The sequence below is a fragment of the Nesoenas mayeri genome, assembly GCF_963082525.1.
Source record: "Nesoenas mayeri genome assembly, chromosome: 27".
Classification (NCBI taxonomy): domain Eukaryota; kingdom Metazoa; phylum Chordata; class Aves; order Columbiformes; family Columbidae; genus Nesoenas; species Nesoenas mayeri.
In genome coordinates, this window is record NC_137555.1 from 1,681,507 (window position 1) to 1,707,750 (window position 26,244).

The window sequence follows — 26,244 nt, forward strand, 5'->3', positions numbered from 1 at the left end:
GGGGGCAGACTGGTTAAACTGGTCCAAATCCCCATCAACGCACTTATAACAGGTTAACCTTCGCATCAATAGACAACCAAATCACAATAAACTGGCTTAACCCTTCTTTTAACTGGGTTTAACTGGTCTGCCACAGGAGGCTTGTACAGGTTTAATGAGCTCAGCTGGGTCCCAGCAATGGTGCTTTGCTGGGAAGCCCTGAACCCCCCCAATTCTGGTTTGGGGCTTATCCACCTACCCCTCTTTACACCACCAGTATCCCCAGTGCAGCAGCAGTGGAAAGACAGGCCTGGCAGAAGCCCAGCTTAGCAGGGCTGAGCCCTAGAACTGGTTTGGCTGCTTAACGTACAAAAAGCAAGGGCTGGCACCCACCCAGAGTGACCCCCACAGCTGGGACATGAGCAAGCACTACAGTTCACAATATCAGGGTAATATGCAGGATGCTCTGAGCTGCACAAAGCGTGTAGCTGCAAACCAGGCATGGAACATCATCCTTGCTCCACGACCCAGCAACACAGGGGCCTTTTTAGTAACTGCCACAAAATTAGGCATAAAAATCCCCCTCTCTTCCCTTTCTAGCTTAGGTCAGAGCAAGCGGCTCTGCCTCCGTGAGAACATACTGAACATGTGAGTAAGCCCCAGGTGCCGGAGACGCAGCAGCAGAGCCCAGGGCACAATATCATCTCAATTACAAGGTGAGGCAAGACCTGCACCAACAAAAAAAGAGCCTCGCGTGTGCTGAGCGGCACGTTCCTGCCTGTTATCAGCTAAAACCAACACAGGAGGTTCTGCCTCAATATGAGGAGAAGTTTTGCCACTTTATGGGGGCGGGGGGGGCACAGAGCACTGAACAGGCCACCCAGTGAGGTTGCGGATTGTCCTTCTCTGCAGATAGTCAGAACCCACCTGGATATGACCCTGTGCAACCTGCCCTGGGGAACCTGCTTGAAGAGGGAGGTGGGACTAGATGTTCTCCAAAGGTCCCTTGCAACCCCAGCACCCCATGGAATTAGTACCTGTAGCCAGCATTCTCCACAAGTGCTCTAATCCTCCCAGAAAGAGCAACCTGAACAGAACTGCTTCATTCCTAGGGCTTCCCCCTGCCCGTTTTTAAGCCCAGCTCACATCTGCTGCCCATCAGCTCCCTCCTGTCCCACTGACTCACCAGCTGGTCCCACTGAGTCACCCCATCAAACCACCTCTCCTTTCCGTGGCCATTTCCCCGCTCCCTCGGTTCCCATTGACTCATCCAAAGCTCACCCTCCCCTTCCCAACCCCATCCCGGTCACTTCTGGTCACTGTGTCCCCCCCTGCCATGGTACTTGCCTTCCTCCCTCACCATCATCATTCCTGATGGGCTGCAAGGAGCATCCCAGTGAGGGACCTGCACCCAAAACCACCTTCCAACTTATGTAGAAGTGCCATTGCCAACACCCGAGGATGCTTTTCTGGGGGCAAGGGATCCCCCCTCATTTCTCACCCCACCTGGCATCTTCCGCTGTGTTTTATTCCACGGGCCGTGGGAGAAATAGCAAGTGATTTGCAGAATTTAGACGTAATTAAATGGCTCAAACACATTCCTTCACACTTCTCGTCCATCCGGGTTCATTTTCTCCAGCCGCAATACGGGAAACATTTAGGAAAGGGTCGGAATGACGCTGGAAGCGCAGGGAAATGGGATTTTGAGGAGCGGGAAGGGTGCGCGTGTCGCACCCAAAGCCGGGCTGAATGGCACCGAGTGGAAAATTCCTGTCGGTTGAGCGCGGATTGTTGTTCAACAGGTTTTGAGTCCCGGCCCCTTTATTTGTGTCAGTGCAAAAACTCATCCCTAGGGCATTTGTTTGGATCACATGGGCGAGCATATAAAAATGGGTCCTACCTGTCCGGGCCTGTTAGCACCTCGGGAAAGCGAAGGCGGCTGCTGGACCGGAGGGGAGAGCGGCGGGACAGTGCATACAGGTAATTTAGCCCCTGTTTTCTCCCCCAGGGCTTTGCTGAGGCTGGTCCCAGTTGCAGCGATGGGGCACGGCGAGGCTGGGGGGTTTTCCCCCATGTTGGGGAGCTGCAATGGGCAGTGAGGGGTTGGAAATGGGTCTGTGGGCTGCACTGGGGTGGAGGAGGTTTGTGTAGAGCTTTAAGTGCTACCGTGGGTTGTTTCCAGCCCTGGGGGCTGGTGCAGACTCTCCGGAGCGGGTGATGCTCTTGGCTCCTTGTTCCCTTTGCTCCCCTTGGAGATGTTGAGAATTGGGGTCACTTTGGGGCCCCTCACGCCAAAAAAGTCCTTGAGGTGCTGGAGTCAGTTGAGAGAAGGGAATGGAGCTGGGAAAAGGGCTGGAGCACAAGTGTGATGGGAAGGGACCTGACCCTCCATCCCTGCTCTGTGCTGGTGTCCCCTGGCAGGCAGTCGGGATGTCCCCGCAGCCACCAAATGCTGTCCCCTCCCTGCCTGCCTTGCTGCTGGCAGGGCCGTGAGTTGTTTTGCCAGGAGCCGTTAGGGTAGGAAGTGGTTTCGGGGCTCTGGGGGATGTTTCACAAGCAAAGGACACACTCTGCGGCGGGGACAGGGGGTGATGCTGCCCCCAACCCACCCGTCAGCCTCTACCCTGGCTGCTGGTGGCCTGAGATCTTCTCCTTTCCTGCCTTTCAAACACCCATTGGGAATGAGGCAGCTCCTCCACTCCCTCCCTCACCCCCACAGGTCCTGCGGGGGGGCTCTGGGACACCAAAAGTTTTCCCCCTACCCAGCATCGCTCGTCCTTCCTCTACCCTCCATCCCTACTGGAGACAGTTGCTTAGAAACAGCCTCCTCGTTCTTTGAGTTTTAAAATCATTTTCTTTTTTACTGCAAATCAATATTTTCTTTGTAATGGGGCTCCCACCGAGCCCCCCCAGACCCTACATCAAGTTCTGGCTGCATCCCAAACAGGGCCAAGACACATGGACATCCCACTTTCCCCCTTCTCGCTGAGCATCTGTCCCCAAACTGCGACAGACAACCCCCGCACCCACAGAAGCTCCCCGGGTGCCGTGTGAGAATTAATTCCTTGTGGATCTTTGCTCAGGGGGTTATTTTCCTCTTCTACTGAAGAGCCCGGCTCTATCAGCCTATTTTTGCCTTGCTCTCCCCAGCAAGAGAACCAGGAGAAAAGGGAAACAGCGAAGCCACAGGATGCACCGTTACAAGAGGAACTTTCCTCAAATAGCAGCTTGTCACAGCTTTTTTTGCACGAGGCGTCAGCAGCTCTTAAAACTGTATGAAGCTGTGAATAGTGCATGAAGCAGCCGGCCGGCAGGGAGCCTGGAAATGGCTCAGGCTGCAGCTGCGGCCCCTCCTGCGTGCCCAAAAACTGGCTGGAAAAACAGCTGGAAGAGCAGCCCGAGCTGCAATTTCACATCAGCAGAGTTTCTTGCATCAGTCAGGGCGGTAAATCAAATATATCCCAGCTGGAGGGTGCAGAAATCCTGCGTGATGCAGACCCAGACCTTGAGTTTTGCCCTGACCTGGTTTTTAGCTGGGAAAGATGTGTCTGGAGAGCCCCAGATGTTCGTTAGCTTTGCGCTGGGGTAAATGGAGGGACGCTTTGCTGTGTAATACATGGCATTTCACAGGAGTACGTGGCTCCTTCTGGGTTTAAATATTTATCATCAGAGCAATGAATCCCTGAAATTCTGCAGCGGTGTCGATGGCAGGATGAGTTATCACCTGGAGTTTATCAGGTGGCTGCATTTCAGGGCTGGGAGATGAGATCCAGGCATGGAGCTGGGTCATAATACGCATATGCAGTGAATTTCCAGAGCACCCCAGTCTCCTGGCTCAAAGATGGACCCTTTTGCTCTGGCAGAACAGGGGATGGAAGATGCAGAAATGCTCTTTTCGCTTGTTTCACCATCTGCTCCCCACATCCCCAGCAGCACAGGGTCCTTTTGTCCCCACTGTTCCCCCATCACAGTCGGGTTGGGCTTTGCCATTTTTGCAACGTGCTGGTTGGAGACTTTTCCTGCCTGCTGGGTCCCAATGGGTATTAAACCCATAAAACCCATTTGTCTGAGTTGCCATCTCCTCCCTGCCTGAGCTCTCCCAGTTCTGCTGATGAGGATGATGTTGATGGGGGTGGTGCTGATGGGGATGATGCCGATGAGGATGGTGCTGATGAGGATGGTGCTGATGGGGATGATGCTGATGGGGATGATGCTGATGAGGAGCCCACACGGATGCCCCGGGCAGCTGCCCTGAGCAAGGCGACCCCTTGTAACATCACCCAGGAAGAAAAGCTGCAGGATTTGGGGTGTTCAGAGCAGAGAAATGGAGGGGGAGACTAATTACTCTTCCTGGATGGATCTAGGGAAGGACCCAGCACCTTGATGGGTCTCCAAAACCCAAGGGTAAGGTACTTGGAGCAGGGGGTGAGCTCCGGGGGCCACTTTGTGGCCAGCCTGAGTGGCCGTACAGGACTTGCCTTCCCAAGGGCTCTCTGTCCCCAGGGTAGCGGGGTGACACCATGCAGGACAGCAGGGGGGAGCCCACGTCTGGGGGTGTTTTCACAGAGTCCTTCTGCCCTCTCCTTCCAGCATCTGCCAAGAGCAAGAGATGGAAACCCCGGGGAAAGGCAGCGCCGCCGGGAAGATGACCGCCATGGCACACAGCCTGTGAGTATCCCCAGCGCCTCTCCTCCGCCACTTTCCACGGGGACTTTGCTCTTTGCTCCCTTCCGACACGCACCACTGCCACGGCTCTGTTCCCCATGGATAAGACAGAAAATCACCGCAGGGTTTAGGGCAGAGCTCCAGCATTAAACTCTAGAGAGTCATAAAGTTTACAGGGAAGGGCACAGCCGGAGCAATGTCCACTCCTGCCTCTGATAACTGGAGAGCTCCTTCGTTCCTTGCTGGGGAGGGGGACGTGGAGGATGCTAAGAGGTGAAAATGGGTGCTTGTTGCCAGTGGTGTGAGCTCCCGGGTTTAACTCCCAGCTTTCAGCCCTGGGGTTTGGAGCTCTTTGCTTGGGAGCGAGGGTGAGTACGGAGCCGGGCAAATGGGAGCAGTTCAAGAGGCTTAAATCAGAGAGAGACACGGGAGCAGGGAGTGAACAGCCTTTTAATGAGGGATGGTAATTATTGCTTTGTAGCCATGCCATGCCCTGGGCAACCATACCATGCCACGGGCAACCATACCATGCGGTGGGCATCTGTCCCGTGCCCCAGCGTGGGCTCACTGGGGAGCAATGGGATGTGAGTCGGCTGAGACTCTTGTTTCTCCTCCCACGGAGGAGAGGGGCTGTGAGTAGCTGCCCCACGCTCTGCAGATGTTCCTGAGCCCCTTCCCATGCCCGGTTCTCTCCTCCTGGTAAAGGGGCCCGTGCAAGCGCCGCAGCCCGAGTGTTTCGACTGCAAGCGACAATCGTGCTTTTGTTTTGCCTGGCAGGGAGGGGGGCAGGCGGGAATTCGGCTGCCCAGAAAGCTGCCAGGAACTCTTTTATGCCACAATTAAGCACCTGCTACAAGAGAGCAAATAAGCCAAATCATGCGGCTGGCAAACAAGCTTTACGTGTTCCTTCCCCGTGACCCACTCCAAGAAGAAGAAAGCTGAAAGCTGCAGCTCGCCTGCTCGCAGCTCCCGTTGCAGGGGAATAAATAGCTTTGCCGTGAAGCCCAGAGCTTCGCTGCTGGCTCACGGTGCTGGTGTGGGCACAGAGGCAGCACCGGGAGCTGCCTATGCCCAGCTCGAAAGCCAAAGGGCTCCCCCTTCCCCAAAATAAGCACCTCCATCTCCTTCTACTATGGAGAGAGAGATCCCCGTCCTGCGAGTTAGGTGAGGCGGGGGGCTGGGATGGGGGGCTGCGCTGGGTGGTTGTTGGGGCTGCAATGCTGAGGTGCGGCGAGCGGTTTTGACGCCGGCTGACGCGGTGTTGCATCAGTGCCGGCTGCGCCGCGGGCTGCCGGCCGGCCTGATCTGAGCAGAAAGCGAGCAGGGGGGGCCGAGCTTAGCGTGGCTCGGTGGAGGCGATGCGGGGGGGGGAGAAAGGCAGCTGAAAGCCTTGGGAGAGGATGGCGAAGCATCACATGATGCGGATATACGGGGTCAGAGCAGCGCGGCCGGCGCACCGGACGCCTTTCCCGGCAGCTGCGCTGCAAAGATGACTCTGAGTTTTTTATGCCCTAGGGTGGCAGGGCTGGGGGGGCAGCCCTGGGGGGGCTGTGTGGTGAGGAGGGGGCTGTGAGGAGCACTGGGGTTCAAAGGCAGAACCGCAGAGTGTGGCCTGTGCTTGGAGAGTGTGGATGGATGGGGCAGCTGCGCCCCCAGAACCAGCCGTGCAAGGGGGTCCTGGGGCTTGTGAGCAGCTGCACGGAGGGGTCTCCCCCACCACGGCCCCAGCCTCAGCCGGGCTGTTTGCCTGGCAGCACCACACGCGGCTCAGGGTCCAGCCCTGTGCCACCCCCGTGAAACCAGGGGAGGGGGAGAGGTGACCAGAGGAGGGGGCAGGCAGAGAGTGCAGGAGTGAGGTGGGGGGGAAAAGGAGAGCGGGGAGGGTCGGATGCAGGGGGAGGGTGGAGGTGAGATGGAGCAGGAAGACGAGGGTGGGATGCAGCAGATGATGGAGGGCAGGGGGCGGGGGTCAGGGGCAAAGAGGGGGTCCCATGCAGGGGAGGGTTAGGGGCAGGATGGAGCCCCCCCCGGGGCAGGGTTAAGGGCAGGATGGGGGTCCCATGCGCGGCAGGATGGGGACCGAGGCGCCCCGGCCCCTCTGCCCGCCCCCATCCCGGTTCCCCCCCATCCCGGGTACCCCCCCCGGTCTCTCTCAACCAATGTACGGTGGCGGGGGGGGGCGCGGAGGTGGGGCCTCGGCGAGGCCGCTTGTTTTTTGTGAATGAAAGGCGGGGCGGCCCCGACTGCAGCGCGCCGCTCCGCGCAGGGCTCCGCGCAGCCCCGGCCAGCGCGCAGGGCTCCGCGCAACGCAGCGCAACGGGCCGCGGATGCGGAGATCGGAACGGCCAAGGTGCCGGGATGGGCCCCTGCGCCCCAGGCCCTGAGCCGCGCACCGCGGCGCCCAAGCGCGCAAAGCCGAGCCGCGCAACCTGCGCCGTGGCCATGTCCGGAGGGGCGAGCCCGGCCCCGGCCCCTGGGAGCCGCCGCTTCGTCTGTGTTGGTGTAAGTACCGGGGACCCCCCCACACACACGCTCCTTCCGCGCCTCGCTCCGCCTCCGCGCATCCTGCCCCGCCGCCCGGCCCGTTTCCCGGAGCAGGGGACAGCGAGGGGACAGCGAGGGCCCGGCCCCTTCGCGATGCATCCGCAGCCGCTTTGCGATGTCCCGCACCTCCGGCCCGGCCGCTCCGAGCACCCCCGAGCCGTGTCCCGCACCCGGCTCCAGTGCAAACTGCACCCCCGGTCCCTTTGCAAAGCCCCTTACACCCGGCCTAGGTGCTCCCCAGCTTCTTTGCGATGCCTTGCACCCCCGATCCGGGTGCTCCGAGCACCCCTGGTCTCTGTGCAAAGCCCTGCACCCGCTCCCGGTGCTCCCCAGCCCCCTTGCGATGCTTTGCACCCCATTCAGGAGCTCCGAGCACCCCCGGCCCCTTTGCAAAGCCCCGCACCCGGTTCTGGTGCTCCCCAGCCCCTTTGCTATATATCGCACCCCCCATTCGGGTACTCCGAGCCCCTCCGGCCCCTTTGCAAAGCCCCGCACCCGGTGCCGCTTCCCCCGGTGCCGGTGCCGGGCCCGGCCGCGCTGCAGCCCGGCTCGGGGCCCCGCTCCCGCACCCCCCCGCCGCGGCCTGCACAGCCCCAGCTGCCTCCCCGGACCCCCCCCGGGATCATCTCACCCCCCAGCCCAAAGCAGCCGGGAGGGTCTCGGGAGGTGCCACGTTATTTTTGCGCCTCGCTGCTGGTTTTGAGGCGGTTTCCCCCCGGTTTGGGGGTTCTCCTCCCCTGGCGAGGTGCGGGATGGAGGATTTTTAGCCTGGGAGTTGCTAAGCGACGGCTCCCGGGGTGATGGTGCAGTTGCCTTGGCAACCACGGGCTGGGCGGCCTGGAAGGAGCAATTTTGGGGTTCTCCTGGGGAAGGGGTGCGTGAATTGGGTGCCTTTCTTTTGGGTGGGGGGTTGCAATGGGCAGAGAGAGCAGAGCCAGTGGGGCTGCTGGCTGGAGCAGCCCTGCTCCCCAGGGAAGGGCTTTTGCTGGGGATTCTGCGATGTCTCAGGTTATTTCTTGTTCCCCAATGGGTTTTGGAGCTGTCCCTGGGAGAGAGGTGGTGGTGAGGAAGGTGGAGAGGGGGTGCTACTGAAATTGTCCCTGCAAAGAGGCTCAGCCCCCTCGCAGGGTGATGCCTTGTGGGTGGGGAGCTGCGAGCCACCCCCGCGGGGCCGCTGGAGTTCCCCCAACACACTTCTGCTTTATTCAGAGCCCTTATTTTGTGCCCGCTGCTGTCCCCCTCTTCCTTCCCTCATCGCAGGCTCTGATCCCGTTTGCATTTATCCCTTAATTCCCTCGGGGCACCGGACTCACGGAGCAGGCTCCCAAGTCCCCAGTGCTCGGCTGGATGCGGGGCAAGCATCCAAACTGCCAACCACAGTTGTCATCTCCATGTGCCTTCCCCCCCACCGGCTGAATGACTGGGGAGCGTGGCTGGCCCTAAAAATAACCGCAGCGAAGCTCCCTGAGCACCAACACCCCCCGCTTGGAGATCTCCTGGCCCTACCGAGCAAAGCTGAGCCCTGGGAGGAGCAAAGGGACCAGGGACGGTGACAGAGGGGGATGTGTGAGATGGAAACGAATTTCCAGGCGCTAACGGGGAGGGAAACAACCTGCCATGACTCCTTTTCGGCGTGCAGAGCCCAAGGCGGTTGCTATCCCTGGTTTGCAATGCCCTCAGCAGGCAGCATTCCCCGCATCCCAAGGGATGGAGGGGACGTGGTATACGGTGACAACTACTCAGAGAAGTTTTGCTTTGGGACCAGCCGATGTCGAAGCGCTGGCACCCAAAGCGACCTGGATTCGTGCCACTTGCCTTTGCCTACGCTTGCCCACAGGGCTTGTGGCACAATCCTGCCCGGTCCCGAGCCCTTTCACGTGCCGAATGCGCCGGGCTGGTGTAGGCAGGTGTGCTGGGAGAGCCTGCGCACGGGAGGGAGGTGCTAACATTGGGAAGTCCTTGCCAGGCTGCTCGTTTCGGGACCTGCGTCCCTGGTCCCCGTGTGCAGGGCTCGGTTGCCATCGTTACCGGATATTTTAGCTCACTGAGCCTTTTGCGCTGGTGGTTTATTATAGCAGCTCGGAGGCCGGTGCTGGGAGCAGGTGACAAGGGGGAAGAGATCGGTGGCTTTGGGAAGTTCAGAGCAATTGCGATGTGTTTTGTTGTGGATTTTTTTTTGTCCTTCTCCCCTTCACTCAATCTCCTCCAGTTGGAAATCTCATAAATCCCTGGCTTAACGCTGGGATGAGTTAATTCTGGCTGATTTAGACTCTGGGGCTCTAAATAGGCAAAGGGTGGTAAACCTGGGCACACGTCCTTGCAGGATAGGGGCGCTTTGCATCAGCATCGCAGCACCCAGAGCACCAACCTCCCTCTCGGGAGGGTTTGGGTCCTGCCTGGTCCTGGGCAGCCGGTGATGCTGGAGCCTTCCAAAACCTGCTGGCTGCTGAGCCTCCTGGAAGAGTAACGAGCTTCGTCTCCTTAGCTGGGAGCAAATAAAATATCACCCCCAGGAATGGGGTGGGAAATGGGGCGCAAACCCAAGACGGGCAGGCGGAGAAGCTGGCAGTGCCCTGGTGTGCGCTCGCTCGGGTGGATCTGGAAGCTTCGTTTGCAAACGCTGGAGAGGGAGAAAGGGGAAAGGAGGAGGGGAAAAGAGGAAAAAAATAGAAAGCCTCATCTCACATGAACAAGCATGAGCCAGGGCCGGAGAGACGAGGAGGGAGGAGGCTCGGATCTAACGCAGGGCATGTGTCTGACGCGCGGCAGAGCAACGCACGCTGCCACGGGAACATTAAATTTTAAAGGGGACTGGCGGGGAGCGCAGGCAGCTGCCTGTACTTGCTGCCTGCGCCGGGGCTGCCGCTCGCTGCAGAGCTCCCTGTGCTGCCGGAGTCTGGCGGCTCCACCTGTGAGCATCAGCATCATCTTCTTGCTTCATCCCCCTCGGCATCCACCCCATCCACACACAGCCCGCCCGGCTCGTCCCGGCTGTATTTGCTGACCCCTCCTTCCCCCGGCAGGTCCCAATTAATGGATTCTGACATGGATTATGAGAGGCCAAACGTAGAAACTATCAAGTGCGTCGTGGTCGGGGACAACGCGGTGGGTAAGACCCGGCTCATCTGTGCCCGCGCCTGCAACGCCACGCTGACCCAGTACCAGCTCCTCGCCACCCACGTGCCCACGGTGTGGGCCATCGACCAGTACCGCGTCTGCCAGGAGGTACGGGCTGCTGGGAACCCACAGGAGATGGAGTTGTGTGCTCACAGTGGGGAAATTGTGAATTATTCCTCCATGCATGCGATGGAGACAGCGTCGCCCTTGCAGGGTTTGAAGACTCAGGAGCTGGATGGTGTTTCTGTTCCCGCAGGTGCTGGAGCGCTCCCGGGACGTGGTAGATGATGTTAGCGTGTCCTTGCGGCTCTGGGACACCTTTGGTGACCACCACAAGGACAGGCGCTTCGCCTATGGCAGGTACGGGGGAGGCAGAGCCTCGTGCTGCCCTGGGCAGGGAGGGAGGGCGATGCCAAAGCTCCATCGCCAAGCTGGACCTCGACCCTCCTCTCTCCTCACAGGTCCGACGTCGTGGTTTTGTGCTTCTCCATCGCTAACCCCAACTCCCTGCACCACGTGAAGACCATGTGGTACCCGGAGATCAAGCACTTCTGTCCCCGCGCGCCCGTCATCCTGGTGGGCTGCCAGCTCGACCTGCGCTACGCCGACCTGGAGGCCGTCAACCGGGCACGGCGCCCCTTGGCCAGGTGGGATGAGTCCCTGGTACCCTGGAGATGTCCCTGCTTGCCCAGTGCTTTCTCTTTACTGTGTATCTGAAAAGGTTTCTTCATTATCTCCCCTCTTTTTCAGGCCAATCAAACCTAACGAGATCCTTCCCCCGGAGAAGGGGAGAGAGGTGGCCAAGGAGCTGGGGATCCCCTATTATGAGACGAGCGTGGTGGCCCAGTTTGGCATCAAGGACGTCTTCGACAACGCCATCCGCGCCGCCCTCATCTCCCGCCGTCACCTGCAGTTCTGGAAATCCCACCTCCGCAACGTCCAGCGGCCCCTGCTCCAAGCCCCCTTCCTGCCCCCCAAGCCCCCTCCACCCATCATCATCGTCCCGGACCCCCCTTCCAACAACGAGGAGCGCCCAGCCCACCTCTTGGAGGACCCGCTGTGCGCGGACGTCATCCTGGTGCTGCAAGAGAAGATCAAAATCTACGCACACAAGATCTACCTCTCCACCTCCTCCTCCAAATTTTACGACCTGTTCCTCATGGACCTGAGCGAGGGGGACCAGCAGAGCGCCGTGGGGCACGGCTTTGGCGGGGCGGCCGTCACCGCGGCCGCCGAGCGGATGCTGCACCAAGAGGAGAGGCACCACGGGCGGGATTTTCTCCTCCGAGCCGCGAGTTTTGATATCTGCGAGAGCACCGAGGAGAACGGATCCGGCCAGCGCAAACCGTGCCTTAGAGCCTCCACCAGTGACGGGATCCTGCGGGGCAACCGCTATGAGAACGGGGAGCGCGGGCTGCGGCGGGGACGGGACCTCTCCTCTTGGAGCCGGGCGTTCACCAGCATCCAGGAGGAGATGGCGGAAGATCCGCTGACCTACAAGTCCAAGCTGATGGTGGTGGTGAAGATGGATGCTTCCATCCAGCCGGGACCTTTCCGGGCCGTGCTGAAGTACCTATACACCGGGGAGCTGGATGAGAACGAGCGGGACCTCATGCACATCGCTCACATCGCGGAGCTGCTGGAGGTGTTCGACCTGCGCATGATGGTGGCCAACATCCTCAACAACGAGGCGTTCATGAACCAGGAGATCACCAAAGCCTTCCACGTCCGGAGGACCAACCGGGTGAAGGAATGCCTGGCCAAGGGGACTTTCTCGGGTACGGCTGCCCGGGGCAGTGGTGGAGTCACCGTCCCTGGAGGGGTTGGAGATGAGGTTCTTGGGGACATGGGGCAGTGTAATGGTTGGACTCCATGAGCCTGAGGGGCTTTTCCAACCAAAATCATTCTATGATGACTCCAGCCCAAGGGGAAGGATCGTCCCTCTCCTTTTGGGGAGGCTGTGCCACATGGATGGGGGGCTCGGAGCTCTGGCTGTACTGAGGTCAGAGGTGCTCGTTTGCCTTCACTGGGGTTTTTGGTCACACTTTGCACTTCTGGGATTTTTATAGCTTTTTTTCCCAAAAAGCATAAACACGCTGGCTCTTCCCCAAGGTTTCCACCCCCCTGCCCTCCCGACAGCTCTGTTTATTTACGGGAGAGCAGCAAAGGCGACTTCCTTCCCTCCCGGGTCTCCAGATTGTGTCACAGCACCATCTGATTTACGAGGAGCGATGTGGGACTTCCCTGACCCCGTCTCTCTGCCAGCATCACGTGCCACCAGCTTGGACCGTGATGTCCGGGGGGGTGTGACTGTCCCACCCTCCCTCCGGCTGAGTTTGTTTCACGAGGATGGACCTTGATGCGGCCAAACTGTCACTGTCAGGGGACAGATGTGTGCTGGCCCTGCTCCCAGGGTGGAGATCGCTGTTGTCCTTCCCAGCTCTCCCAAGGACTCAAGCTTGGGCGAGACATTAGTTTCCTGGGTTTTTCCCCATTTTTGTTCAAACAGTTTGTAGTGTTTCTTGGGAAAACCCCTTGGAAGAGCTGGAGCCCAACCACAGTCCTTCCCTGAGCAGGTGGAGGATGCTGGGGAAAGAAATAAGAGATCTTTAGATAAATTATAGGATATTCCAGGCTGTGTCGCCTTCCCTCTGTGAGATGGTTTGTGGCAGGGGGTGGCTGAGCCCTGGGTGACGGGGGCGGTCCCGGTAGCATCCCTCTGCTTGTCCCCAGATGTCACCTTCGTGCTGGATGACGGTGCTATCAGTGCCCACAAGCCCCTGCTCATCTCCAGCTGCGACTGGATGGCCGCGATGTTCGGCGGCCCCTTCGTGGAGAGCTCCACCAACGAGGTGAGGAGGGACCCCGGGAGGGTGTGGGGACAGCTGGGGACGGCCGTGGGGTGACAGCCAGTGTGTGTCTCGCAGGTGGCACTTCCTTACACCAGCAAGAGCTGCATGCGGGCGGTGCTGGAGTATCTGTACACCGGGCAGTTCAGCTCCAGCCCCGACCTGGACGACATGAAGCTCATCATCCTCGCCAACCGCCTCTGCCTGCCGCACCTGGTGGCTCTCACTGGTGAGTTGAGGTGTCCCCGCCTCGTCCCCAATGTCACCCCATCTCACGGTGACCCCGTAACTCTGTGTCCCCCCCCACAGAGCAGTACACGGTCACCGGTCTGATGGAGGCGGCGCAGATGATGGTGGACATCGATGGGGATGTGCTCGTGTTCCTGGAACTGGCTCAGGTAGGACATGGTGGGACAGGACCCCGTGCAGGTGGGGTTGGGATGGGGTGAGATGCTGAGGGGTCTGTTAGTGCTGGGGGGTGATGCTGTCCTGACAGAGGGGACAACCAGGTCTGGTCTTGGGTGTCTGTGATGGAATAGGGTGAAACGCTCTGAGGAGGGACTGAGGGACATACATGGGGGGCTCAGCCTGGAGAACAGGAGGCTGAGGGGAGACAGGGACACAAGGAAATGTCCTCAGGTTGTGCCAGAGGAGGTTGAGGTTGGATCTGGGGAACAATTTCTTCCCCAAAGGGCTGTGGGGCATTGGAACAGGCTGCCCAGGGCAGTGCTGGAGTCACCATCCCTGCAGGGTTGGACAGACAGACATGAGGTTCTCAGGACGTGGGGCAGTGCCAGGGGTGGGTTGACAGATGGCCTCGATCTTGAGGGTCTCTTCCAACCAAAATGATCCCATTATTCTACTCTACAATCCCTCCTGCATCCCGATTCCTTCTCTTCCAGTTCCACTGCGCCTACCAGTTGGCCGACTGGTGCCTCCACCACATCTGCACCAACTACAACAACGTCTGCCGCAAGTTCCCCCGGGACATGAAGGCCATGTCGGGAGGTGAGCGGGGACCGGGACGGGGTGACGGGGGGTCCTGGTGGTCCCGGCGCTGCCCTCACCCCCCGTGTCCCCACAGAGAACCAGGAATACTTCGAGAAGCATCGCTGGCCGCCGGTGTGGTACCTGAAGGAGGAGGATCACTACCAGCGGGCCAAGAAGGAGCGGGAGAAGGAAGACTACCTCCACCTCAAACGGCAGCCCAAGAAGCGGTGGCTGTTCTGGAACGCCTCCTCCTCCCCTTCCTCCTCGCCTTCATCGTCAGCAGCCACAGCCTCCTCTTCCTCCTCCTCGTCCTCCTCCTCGGCTGTGGTTTGAGAGCCCGTCCTTGGCTCCAGTATCCCTGGGAGGAGACGGGGAGGAGGAGGAGGAGGAAGGGCGGGATGACCTGTCCCAGCCGCGGCGCTGATGCCATCACCAGAAGCCCCGGAGGACACGGTGGTCGCAGGGACCTGTCCCTGCAGAGGGACGCGTCCCCCGAGCCCTGCTCGCCCCGGCCGCGCTGCCAGGACCGGCAGAGCCCGAGCAGCAGGAGAAACTCATGTTTACAGGAGCACGAGGGCTGTGTTGTGCTTTCATTTTCAGCTTTTGTTTGGGACATCAGCAGCATGAAGAAGAAGAAGAAGAAACCCATCCCAATTCCATTCTAATTTGTAACCAGAAGCTGCACAATATGGTTTGTTTGTTGGGTTTTTTAATCCAATGGCATCTTGCCACCCTGGGCAGCCGGAGCCGCTGTGGGGGTCTTGTCACCCCCTTCGACTTGCAGGGGACCCTGGTCCCCAAATGCCACCAGGCACTGCAGCATCCCTCCTTCTGCTCACAAGCGGGGTCTCCCCTAATTGGGGGAGCAGGAGGGGACGGGAGCTCGCTCCTTGCCCCCCTTTAACTTTTCACCTTGTTTTTTTTTAAAAAAGAAAGAAAACTTAATGCAAAAAAACCAAAAGAACCCCAAATCCACCCCCACTCCCAACGTGCCACCCCAGAAACCAACCCCAGGCCCCCCGGCTTGGGATTTTAGCCCGGAAGGCTCCACTGTAATAAATGGTTATTTTAAAAGCCCAGCGTGGTCCCTGTGTGTTTGGGAGGACACGGGGCCGCCTTGCACCCGGCTTGGGGTGACACCTGCACCCCCCCGCCATGGACAGGGACAGAGGAGACGCACCGCAGGATCCAGCCATCAAAAACAACGGTACAGAGACGTGGCTTTGCCATCGGACTAACTTTGCACGTCCCACCCGCGTCCTTGTAGGTGCATGAACCCAGGAGACAGCACCGTGGCCACAGGGGCTTTGTGGGACCCAAATCTCAGCTCCGGGAAGGGGAAAAAGGTCCTCTGAGCCCCTCCCTGGCCAAGAGGCTGCTGCTGGAGCGAGCGCGGAGGGCTGATCCGGGCAGGGATGCCCCCAGCGGTGTCCCCTCAGCTCCGCATCGCTCCTCTTCCCAGCACCGCACAGAGAGTCACTGCTTCCACACGCTCATCCCCGGATGCAGGAGCGAGGTGGCAGCTCCAGCGAGCTTACACACAGTGTTCTCACACTTTGCAGCACCAGCGAGCAGGTAGGACGATGAGTTTCTTTCCGCTTTGAATAATCTCATTTGCCTTCCCCAGGCCAGGACTCCAACTCTCCGTGTCCCGGCGCTAAATCCTGCGTGTGCCGGGCTCGGTGGGAGCTCCCTGCCTGGGTTTGCATGTTTGGGAGGCAAAATGGGCTGCCCAGGATGGGACCTGGGGCACGAATCCTCCCAGCTGGTTACCAAGCACTTACCCCACACCCTAAGAAATGACCTGCGTTATGGATAAACCCCTTGCAGCGCAAAGGCTGGCAGGCAGCTCCAAAGGGGGTTTTGGGGGCAAGCAGAGCCCTTGTCTCACTAAGCATCACACGGATTTGCAACGCGGCTATTGCAACACACAGAGCGGGGGGCACCGCGGTCCCCCTGGCAGCATCAGCTTCGTCACGGGCTCAGCAGCATCGCTTGGCCCCGGGGTCCTGGGTCAAGGGATTGAATTTCAGCCTCAGACTTTTACAGGCGATTCATGAGGACTCAGCACAGGGGAAAAGGCAGAGCCCAGGTTGGGCTTGTTCCCCACAGCAGCATCTCTGGGGGTGACACAGCGCTGATGCCACGCGGAGCAGCTGCTGAGCATCTGGTCCAGCTCCTTCCGTGCCCAAAAGCTAAAAGAGGCCATGGCAGAACAAACAAACAAGATGAGAAATCAGGAGGCTTTTTTAAAAGTTTATTCTTACTTCATAAAGAGTAATGTACAAGCTGGCTGGCCCAGAGCTCTGTATAAAAAACACACAACCATGCATAATAAAAAAACCAAACACTACTATTTTTATATTAGGTTTTAAGTTATGTACACATTTACAGTTACTAAATAAATACATAAATACAAACTTCGTGTTTCGTCGATGGGATTTTTTTAAGGGGCGGAGGGATGGGTGCATTGCTGGTGATGCCCCTTGTGCTCCCACCATCCTGGGACGGTCCTGGCGGGCTGTGCTGTGCTGTGCTGTGCTGGGGGGGCAGGATGTGCCCGGCTCAAGTAATGCAGGAGTTTTTCCAGCCAAGCTGTCCCTGAGCTACATGTAAGTGCCACAACAAGGGGCAAAGTGTCTGAGGAGTGACCCAGCCAGCTGGGGGGTGGATGGTGGGTACTCACGGTGATGCTTGGACCTCAGTGCATTCACCTCTCTGTGCTGGAGACAGCAAAGCCACCCCCGTGGCCAAGGGAATGGGCACGAAGTGAGTTGATCGAAGACATGGAGAAGGTTTCTGCACACCGATAGTTTGCTGCCCACGGTCTCCATCCTCGCTCCTTGCACTGACCCTTTCCTTAGGCAACCCCAGTGATCACAGAGCGAACAAACTGTCCCCACAGACACCTTCCACCAGACCAGGGTACTCAAAGCCCCATCCAGCCTGGCTTTGAACACTCCCAGAGAAGCTGTGGGTGCCGCATCCGTGGAAAACCTGTTCCAGGGCCTCCCCACCCTCATGGTGAAGAATTTCTTCCTTAGATCTAACCTAAATCTCCCCACTTTCAGTTTAAAGACATCACCTCTTGCCCCATCACTACATGCCCTTTGTAAAAAGTCAACAGCTTGGAGAAAGTAACCCAAGAACCCAGTTAATGCTTGTCCACCGAGCGCACAGTACGGAGCTTGCTGGCCAGCGGAAGAGATGTTCTACAAGCAGAAGCCATTGCGTGATGCCAGGAACCTCTCAAGAAAAGGATGATCCAGTTAAAAACCATGGGAATGCCTTCTCTGCACCGACCCTGAAGACATCCATATAGTACCAGTGCTTCCGTGCGACACGGTCCCAGAGGCAGCTTTCAAAATAGTTTTAGGCTCTTTGCACTGGTCCAGTGAATCGAGATAGCAGCTTGGATTTCCTCAGCAAGCACCAATATGGGAGCCTGTAGTTTTGGCTGAGAGAACCATGAGGTTTGTTGTTCAATGAGAGGATCAAGTCCCCCGGGTTCAGCTTAACTGTACAATGGCTTCGAAAAAAGAGAATACTTATTTAAAGATAAAAATCAAGTTTTCTTCCTCAAGTATTCACAACTTCAGTTTGAAGTAAAGACACGCAGGGCCTGCCCCGCTCCTCAGCTCGCTTCGTATTGGAACAACCCCTTCTGGACCAGTTTGGAGGCGATGTCCTCTGCAGTCCCACTGAGGTTGATCTCATGCAGCGTCTCCAGCAGCGTGTTCACAGACGCGTTTATCCCCTGTTTGTTCTGCCACGTGTTGAGCATCTGGTAAAAGGGCTCCTGCGTGAACGGCTCATTCATCGCGAAGGCAATTTCATTCTCCAGCAGATCAAGGGCTCGGCCGTATCTTTTCCAGTCTTTCCAGACCACGTTTTCGGCAAAGATGTAAAAAGAGCGTCGCAAAACTAGAGGGAGGGAAGGGAAAAAGCTCAGAGAACAGGGTAGAGCATGGGCGGAACTATCAGAAAGGATTTTGGCCCAAAAAGCTCATCCTGGAGGCTCACCCCACTTCAGCACATCCTCTGCACCCCTACACTTACGGTTAACAGGGTCTTCTTCTTGCACTGGAACCAGTTTCCTCCTGGGTTTCACATCGGTATACGAGGTCCTTGGCATCGCCTCCTGGAAAGACAGTGTCCTATAGCCCCCTCCAAGCCCTGGCACAAGCATTGTCCCCAAACTCCATTAATGGGGGGGTTGAGGACCCTCTCCCTCTGGGGCTGTTGGGGCAGGAGATCCCCACACCCTCCCGGGACACCCATCGTTTCCAAGCTTTGGCCTTGTGGGTCCTGGCCAGAGAGAGAAGAGCTGTCTGCTCAGCATCAGCATCACATCTGCAGAGAACCACGACAAGCGGATTTTGCAGTTCTGAACCCAGAACAAGGAGAAGAGAACCCCCCGCTGTCTCTGCACAGAACTTGTGGTCCAGCCCTGCAAGTTTCCCAGGCTGATGATGAGCTTGGGGAAGGCAGAGGAAAGGATGAGCCCTCAGCCGAGCGCGATGGAGCACAGGGACACACTCATGTACCTCCAGCTCAGGGGCTCTGGGTGTCACTGAACCCGAATTCAGGTCAAGCAGCCGATCCCGGGAGACCTCCTCATTGTGGATGTTGTCCTGTGTCCCCAGGCCACCCCTCTGGCTACACGGCAGCTGCCGCACCAGGTAGCCCTGTGGCAGGAGAGAAGCACAAAGCAACAGTCAGATGGTATCAGGAGCACAGGGCTCACACCAGCCCGTCAGGGATCACCGAGTCATAGAAAAGTCTGGGTTTGGCGGACCTTTTTAGGTCATTTAGTGCCACCCCTGCCATGAGCAGGGACACCTTCACCAGCTCAGGTTGCTCAGAGCCCCGTCCAGCCTGGCCTGGGATGTCTCCAGGGATGGTTCATCCACCACCTCTCTGGGCAACCTGGGCCAGGCTCTCACCACCCTCAGGGGCAACAATTCCTTCCTCATATCTACGGCAGCAGAATCTTCCACTCCTCTGCTCAGCCCAGCTCTCCCACATCCCTATAGGGATGAGACTCATCCCCCAGCTCCTCCAGCCTCTCCAGGAGCTGCAAAGTGGGGAGCAGAGGGTATAAGGGGGGGCTTTGTTTGTGGGGTACCATCCCAGCAACTCACCACGACGCTGCACGACTTCCCGCTCAGGTCTCTGCCGTCTCCTGGAAGATTAAAATCATACTGTGATCCCTCTTGCCCCCAGCCAGGACCCTCTTCCCACCCAGAGCCCCCCCTGGCCAGGGCAAGCGCTCTGGGGAACCCCCAAACCCTGTGCTCACCTGAGGAACGGCGGCAGTGGCACATGCAGTAGAAAATGAACAACAAAATCGCAACCCCAAATACCACCAGTAAGGAGATGATCGCAATCGAGCCACCTAGAGTGGATAAAACAGGTTGTGTGGGGAGCTGCTCTTGGTCTCAGCAGCATCTCCCGTCTTGTCCCCCCTAGTCCAGCACCCCTCGCTTACTGGATAAGCCGGAGGAGGTGCCGGTGGGGGGACCACACTGGCGGTCACTGTGCGGGGTGCAGGGAGCCAGCTCCACCTCGCCCTTGGGACATCTGAAAAAGAGGGAGACGGGGCATGTTCAGCATCTGGGGGTTCCCAGCACAGACCCCAGCAGGACCCGCAGCTTCACCCAGCTCACCGGGGCCGGCACTTCTGGCACATCTCACAGGAATGGTCCGGGGAGCAGAAGGTGCCGGGCTTGCAGGCACATTGGGTGTTGCGGTCGGCTCGGCAGGGACTCAGCTCCACCTGGTCTGCGGGTGAGAGGAGAGGTGGCTCTAACCCCAGCCCCGCCGCGCTCCTCCGCCCCCTTCCTTCCTTAAAGTGGCTAACGACCACGAGCTGACCCACAAGCCTGGGGCAGACCAAGTCACTCTCTGCTGCGGAGTATCAGCCTTACCCTGTCCTGCCTCAGACCTCAACATGCCCAAAAGCATCAATGCTCTACCAGCAGCCTACGATGCTGCTGTGAGCTCAGTCCTCCTGGTCCTTGCTGGGTGGAGGTCTCGTGTCCAAGCTTTGCACAAGGGATGCTGCATTGAATGGAGATGTAGGTCTGGCACAAGCCATTACACCAATTCACAGAATTACAGAATAGTTTGGTTTAGAAGGGACCTTTATAGGTCATTTAGTGCCATCCCTGCCATGAGCAGGGACATCTTCACCAGCTCAGGTTGCTCAGAGCCCCATCCAGCCTGGCCTGGGATGTCTCCAGAGATGATGGTTCATTCACCACCTCTCTGGCCAACCTGGGCCAGGCTCTCACCACCCTCAGGGGCAACAATTCCTTCCTTATCCCAGACTCAGCTGAACCCAGCATCGCCCTCATTCACACCAGCTCATACCTTCCCTACAGGTCTGGCAGCCAAGGCACCTGTGAAACCCATTCGGATATTCGATGTATTCACTCTTGTTACACGGCGAACACTTGCTGGTGCCATTGGGCTCTACGCAGTGTTCTGCAACGTAGGTGCCTGCAAGAAGGTATGGAGGAGAAAGAAAGGGTGTCTCTGTGAACAGACAGCACAGGACAGAGGTGTCTTTGCAGAAAGGGACTTGATTCTGCTCTCAGTGCAAGTTAACAGCCAAATCAGGAACCATCGAAAGGAATATTCCCATAAAGAGTCCTTACATCTTGGGACAGCAGAGCAAGGGAGAGCCAGAGCTCCCACTGCCTGCTTGCAAGGACACAAGGAAACAGCCTCAAGTTGCGCCAGGGGAGGCTGAGGTTGGATCTGGGGAACCATTTCTTCCCCAAAGGGCTGTGGGGCATTGGAACAGGCTGCCCAGGGCAGTGCTGGAGTCACCATCCCTGGAGGGGCTGAACAGACACAGAGATGAGGTTCTCAGGGACATGGGACAGTGCTGGAGTCACCATTCCTGAAGGGGCTGAACAGACACAGAGATGAGGTTCTCAGGGACGTGGGACAGTGCCAGGGGTGGCGGAATGGGTGGTCTCTATGATCTCAAGGAGATTTTCCAACCAAAATGATTCTCTGACATGCCAGCTCTGCAGGTAGGAACACAGTGAGGTGGGGCAACATTTGGGACCATCTTACCTGCGGGGCACATCTTGCAATAGCGACCACTGTCTTGGACTTGGTAAAAGTCTTTCCTTCCCATGCTTGGATCTGAGAGATCCCTCCTATTCACTGGTGCTGCAGCAGTTCCCAGAGCAAACTCCTGTTAAAAAATATAGAAAAACCTGAGTTAAAAAACACCCCGAGTCCGTGAGGCAAGGGAAGAAAGATGGGCAAGGGCCGCTCTGCCCAGTGTGTCCAGATGAAGTGGGAGAGCAGCTCAGAGCCACTGGACCCAGTGGTCAAACCTCCCCTTGATGCAGGAGAATGTCAATTCCCCTGTACCAGAGTGGTTTCTTTCCTTGGCAAAGCCTAAGGAGACGGTTTGCAGAGGGATTCCCCACGTGCCAGGTTATCAGAATGGTAACAGCTCGCTAACGCTTCCTGAGGATAACATCAGGTCCCCTTTCCTTCCCCAATTTCTGAGCATGTGAACCAACAGCACTGCAGAGAATGGAAGGGCAGGGAAGAGGAACCGGGAGGGCGTTTGTGGGGAGGAAACTGGCCCCATGTCAAGGCTGCTACGTGGCTCGGGTGCCCACAGAAACACCCGGGCTGCTCCGGGCTCCCGGGGGACAGCACGACCTCCGGCGTTTCCGCGTTATTCCCATTATCTTGCTGCGGATCGCTAAGCGAACGGCCCAGATTCTGCCAGTTCACTCCACACCTTTCCGCTGGCTCAGCTCTCTGTACCGGCTGCGTCGCTCCAGCTGCGGGGGGACGATGCTCGATGGGAATGGCCACTCGGCCCATCAGGGTTTTGGGGGTATTTGGGTACCACATGCCCTTGGCATCTCAGCCAGCACAAGACACAGCTGCTCCGTGGATACAAATGGATAAAATTGGACATAAATGGATATAAACCTGCTTCTACCTCCAGCCCTGCGTTAGAGGGAAGGACGATGCCTGGCCACGCTGTGTTCTGCGCAGTCTGGCAGAGGCACTTTGTCCTTCCCCTCCCACACGCAGAGCCTAAAACCTGCCTCTTAAGGCAAATATTTCTCCTGTGAGTCAGAAGCTGCCTTGAAAGGCTGAAACAATAGAGACGCGAGCTGTCCCACCATGTCCTGAGCCTGCCTGGCCATCCGCAGAGCCAATCCCCGCCTTCTCCTCCCCGCACACTTCCCGCGCCTGTACAAGGAAGGGTGTGAATGGTGAAACTGCAGCAGGTCCGATAGTCACGAGGCTGCAGAGGGTGACGCAGACCCATAAACAACATGGCTGAGACCAGCCAGGTCATGGAGAGAGCAAATCCCCCCCCATCACCAGGGCAAAACCTCCCCAAGCGCTGGGACCATCTCCAGACCCTGCCTTGGAGGGATCAAATCCTCCAACAGCTTCTGGCTCCACGTCTCCCATTGCTTCTTGCTCCAGCTGGGAGGGTTTACAAGTTTATAAAGTGCTTTTCTAGCCAGTTTAGGAGATAAGTTTGGCTCTTCCCTCCCAGCTCTCAGGGCTTTACCCACTCTGGTGTTGAAGGATTTCAGGGAGTGCGACCGGACAACTCATTCCAACTATTCGCACGGAAGAACAAAGTTTTCTTTCCCCATTCAAACTCTGCCAAGGCTGCAAAGGTGATCAGAGCAACACCACAGCGTTATCTCCTGTTTGGAAAGGCCCCTTAGGAGCAGAATCTCATTGCTTTTCATGAAACAACAACTTAGCAGAGCTTGCACAAGTGCACGATAAGGTTATCAGCCCACACCACCGGCCCCAGCAAGTGCAGTTCAAGTGCAGAGCCCTGGGCAGGGAGAGCTGCCATCCCTGACTATCAGTCTCAAAAAGCACAGGGAAAAGCTGTGATCCAGCTTTGACTCCAGGCAAGTCCTAAGTTACTCAAGAGCAGTTTTCACCCTCAGTAAACATCCCAAGCAAGCACCGTTGCCTCAAGGCAGAGGAATTACCAGGCACAGGAATCCTCAATACCTTCATTAACTAAAAAAGTTCTTCCATCTGGGTGATCAGGTCTGGAAAATAAAAGCTCTGGGAAGTGTTGAGCTTTGAACTTTCCCTTCTTCCATCCCCAATTTGTTTTCCTCCTGAAGTGATCACAAGGAAGGCTTTGGACAGCAGAGGACAGACCCCTCCCTGAACTCCTGACCATGGATGAACACCCATGAAGCACTAATTAAAAGCCCTTGATTGCAGCAAGAAAGGCTCTTACTCAAGAGTGTTAAGGACCAGGGATAAAAGTGATGCCAAGCAAACATCTGACAATCCAAGGGCACAGGTCTGATGAGCACAGGGGTTTCCCCCCACCAGGATTTTCTGCAGATGAATTTTGAGCTCCCCAAACCAGAGATCCATCGGCATTCCTGCTCCTCAGCAGCCTGTGGCCAAGGTCCAAGCATGAGGCAACAAGCGCTGGTGAGCCGAGGAAGGAACTGCTGCCACATCGTACGATTATTACGTGAGGCATCAGCAGACCTGAGCAATTCCCCCTCCCCTTCTATTTTATTGCAAAGTTAAAAAAATAGAGGCTGTTAAGGATGTGCCTGTACGTAGTGGGTTTAGTAAGGCTTGATTTTATCTAAATAAACTCTCGTTAAAAATATAGGGAAGGAACTGGATGAGAAGTTGACGCTCTTTTAAAACCTGCTGTGGGCACTGCTGATTTCACAGCGACCGCAATTCCAGCGCAGGAGCGGCCACCACGTGTCCCCAGGGCCGTGGCTCCGCTCGCTCGTGGTGGCAGGGATTGCACGTGTTCCCGGATAAAACCCAGGCCAGGATCCCAGGATAAAACTCCAGGCAGGATCCATTGAATAAAACTCAGGGCAGGATCCCACTGACTTCAGGTGAGATAAGACTTCAGGTATTTCCGAGCTCTATAGCAACGCCCAATCCGTGAAGAAATATGATATGCGCAGGGAGGATTTGCTGCCCTAAAAGCCAGCGGTGTCAAGGGTTTGCGCAGCTTTCGGGCACGCTGGCGGGGCAGCATTCCTGCAGCGGGCAGCCCGGAGCTGCCCACAGCCCATCCCGATGCGTTCGAACACCCCGCGCGGCCTTGGCATCGTCACGAGATCCCAGCACCAAACGGCAACCATGACTTTGGAAGCCGAGGGAGCGGAAATCCCCTCTGGCGTGGGCAGCGCCATGGGGTGAGCCCCAGCCCCACGTTGACCCCGAATTCTCTCTGACCCTCGTCCTACACCCAACCCAGCCCCTGCCCCATGGCCCCAGCCCCACACAGCCCCCCATGTCCTGCCAACCCACCCAGGTGAGCCCCTCCAGCCCACACCTGCCCAGGTGAGCCCCACAATAGCCTCAGCTCACCCTATAGCCCCTGTGCCTTGAAAGCCCCTATAGACTCAGCCCCGCCACATCCCCTGGAGCAGGTGAGCCCCCCACAACCCCTGGACCAGGTGAGCCCCACTACAGCCACAGCTTCCCCCTAAAACCTCTTACCAATATAAACCCCCACCCCCTAATCCCCCTCCCATAACCTCCAGTAAAGAAGACCCCCCCAATCCCCTGCTCTCCCCCAGGTAAGCCCCCAGCTCCGACACCCAGGGGCGCTCCCCATTCATACTCCGGCCGACCCATTCACTCGCACTCCGCGGCAAGCCCGGGCATGTCGCGACACCACCGGGCAGCCCCCATAGGGGTCCCCAATCCCCCCCGCGGGTTCCCCACGATCGCTACCCGACCCCACGCACCGTGAGCAGCAGCAGCAGCGGGAGGCAGCGCCGGGGGAACGAGCCGCGCAGCGCCCGGCGCATCTTGCGCGGGGGGGAGCGGCGTGGAGCGCGGCGGCGGCGGGGACGGCGCAGGGGGACACAGGCCACCGGGCACCCCTCGGTCCAGACCCGGGCACGGTTTGGTCACCCCGAAACACCCAGCTCCGAGCACGGTGAATGGAGTAATGGATGGAGAGGCGGAGCCGCGGCACTTATAACCCGCGGGCGGGGCGCGGGAGGAAGAAGAGGAGGAGGAGGAGCAGGGGGGGGTGGCCCGGGACAGGATTTTTTACCAAACCTCTTGGTGCTTCTGCCACCACCGAAAAACCACAGCAGGGTTTGGTAACAGCCCGGCAAAGCGGAGAAGCTGAGCTCGCACTTTTAAGCGCAGCTTATTTTCCCGTGCCAAAATTGGGCTCAAAGTTGGGCCACCACGAATGTTTCTCTCCGGGTGTTCTTACATTTTTTCCCCATCACGCGGCCGCTGCCTCAAGGGAGCAAAGCCACAAGTTTTTGATTTTTCCAAGGAAAAGGGCGTTGCAGAAATATGCCCCGGTTGGTACGCAAGGTGCAAAGACACGGCACAGTTCTGCTGAAACGCTCGCCTGTCTTGCAAAACACTCAGCGTCACGCCGCTGAGCTGGAAAGCGGGGAAATTCCACCTCGGGTTTGTTGTTTGGTCTTTTTTTTGGGGGGGGAGCTGAAAGGGCAAAAAAATTAAAATAAGTTAAACCTTTGGACTTTCTGCCGTTACACAACCAGCTCTTCTATGGTCAGGTTATGTGGCTGGTGTGTAAGAAAAATGACTTGTATAAAACAAAACCGAGGTGCGGAAACATGGTGACTTGTTAACCCTTCCTAGCCCTGAACTCTGAACTAACTAATCCTGGTCTGTGGTAGCGGATTCAACACCGGATCAAAGCAGATTCAAAGCTTCAAGCAGGTTCTGCCTCTCCTTCCGCCACAAATGCCTCACCCTCCGTGACTCATCAAGGGTGAGCAACTGAGGAGGAGCTGACGCTTTTCCAAGCGTGAGGGCATGAAAACGGTTTACAAAACTCAGGAAGATAAGATGGTCACAAGGAGAAGAAGCTGCTCACCAGGTACAGAGATCAGCACATGAAAAATGTGGGTGCCAAGGGGCTGGTGCCCATCTCACCAGCATCATCATCAGCCCCAGGATGCAGAGGAAGGCAGCAAGAGACTTCACATCCGATGGGATCAGTGGAGCCAAGCGAACCTGCTCAAAATGTGAATATTTGGGAAGCGTCTTTGGTGACCACACTTGTGCGCCCTGCCATGCTGCG

General features: G+C 57.7%; 2 protein-coding genes across 5 annotated transcripts; one reads left to right on the top strand and one right to left on the bottom strand.

Annotated features, from left to right (window-relative positions):
• Window positions 1–4,588: 4,588 nt before the first annotated feature.
• Window positions 4,589–14,477, top strand: RHOBTB2 (Rho related BTB domain containing 2; the record flags this gene model as incomplete). Of its 3 annotated transcripts, none has more annotated exons than XM_080360288.1 (10): window positions 4,589–4,647; window positions 10,212–10,413; window positions 10,562–10,665; window positions 10,767–10,952; window positions 11,056–12,083; window positions 13,039–13,157; window positions 13,233–13,383; window positions 13,464–13,552; window positions 14,057–14,162; window positions 14,239–14,477. In XM_080360288.1, the coding sequence occupies 10 exons, from the start codon at window positions 4,589–4,591 to the stop codon at window positions 14,475–14,477; spliced, it is 2,283 nt and encodes a 760-aa protein (XP_080216414.1). The 3 variants fall into 3 exon arrangements, with proteins under 3 accessions (XP_080216414.1, XP_080216415.1, XP_080216413.1); XM_080360289.1 differs by lacking the exon at window positions 4,589–4,647 and adding an exon at window positions 5,777–5,808; XM_080360287.1 differs by lacking the exon at window positions 4,589–4,647 and adding an exon at window positions 6,866–7,146.
• Window positions 14,478–16,393: 1,916 nt separating this feature from the next.
• Window positions 16,394–25,105, bottom strand: LOC308050287 (tumor necrosis factor receptor superfamily member 10A-like). 2 transcript variants are annotated; one of them, XM_080360320.1, is made up of 10 exons: window positions 24,917–25,105; window positions 21,234–21,357; window positions 20,520–20,648; window positions 19,814–19,928; window positions 19,636–19,727; window positions 19,447–19,542; window positions 19,289–19,329; window positions 18,692–18,832; window positions 18,204–18,282; window positions 16,394–18,068 (listed from the first exon to the last, which is right to left on the bottom strand). In XM_080360320.1, exons 1-10 carry the CDS (start codon window positions 24,977–24,979, stop codon window positions 17,779–17,781), a joined length of 1,170 nt encoding a protein of 389 aa, XP_080216446.1. In that variant the 5' UTR covers window positions 24,980–25,105; the 3' UTR covers window positions 16,394–17,778. The 2 variants fall into 2 exon arrangements, with proteins under 2 accessions (XP_080216446.1, XP_080216445.1); XM_080360319.1 differs by having other exon boundaries at window positions 18,204–18,285.
• Between the last annotated feature and the right edge of the window lie 1,139 nt (window positions 25,106–26,244).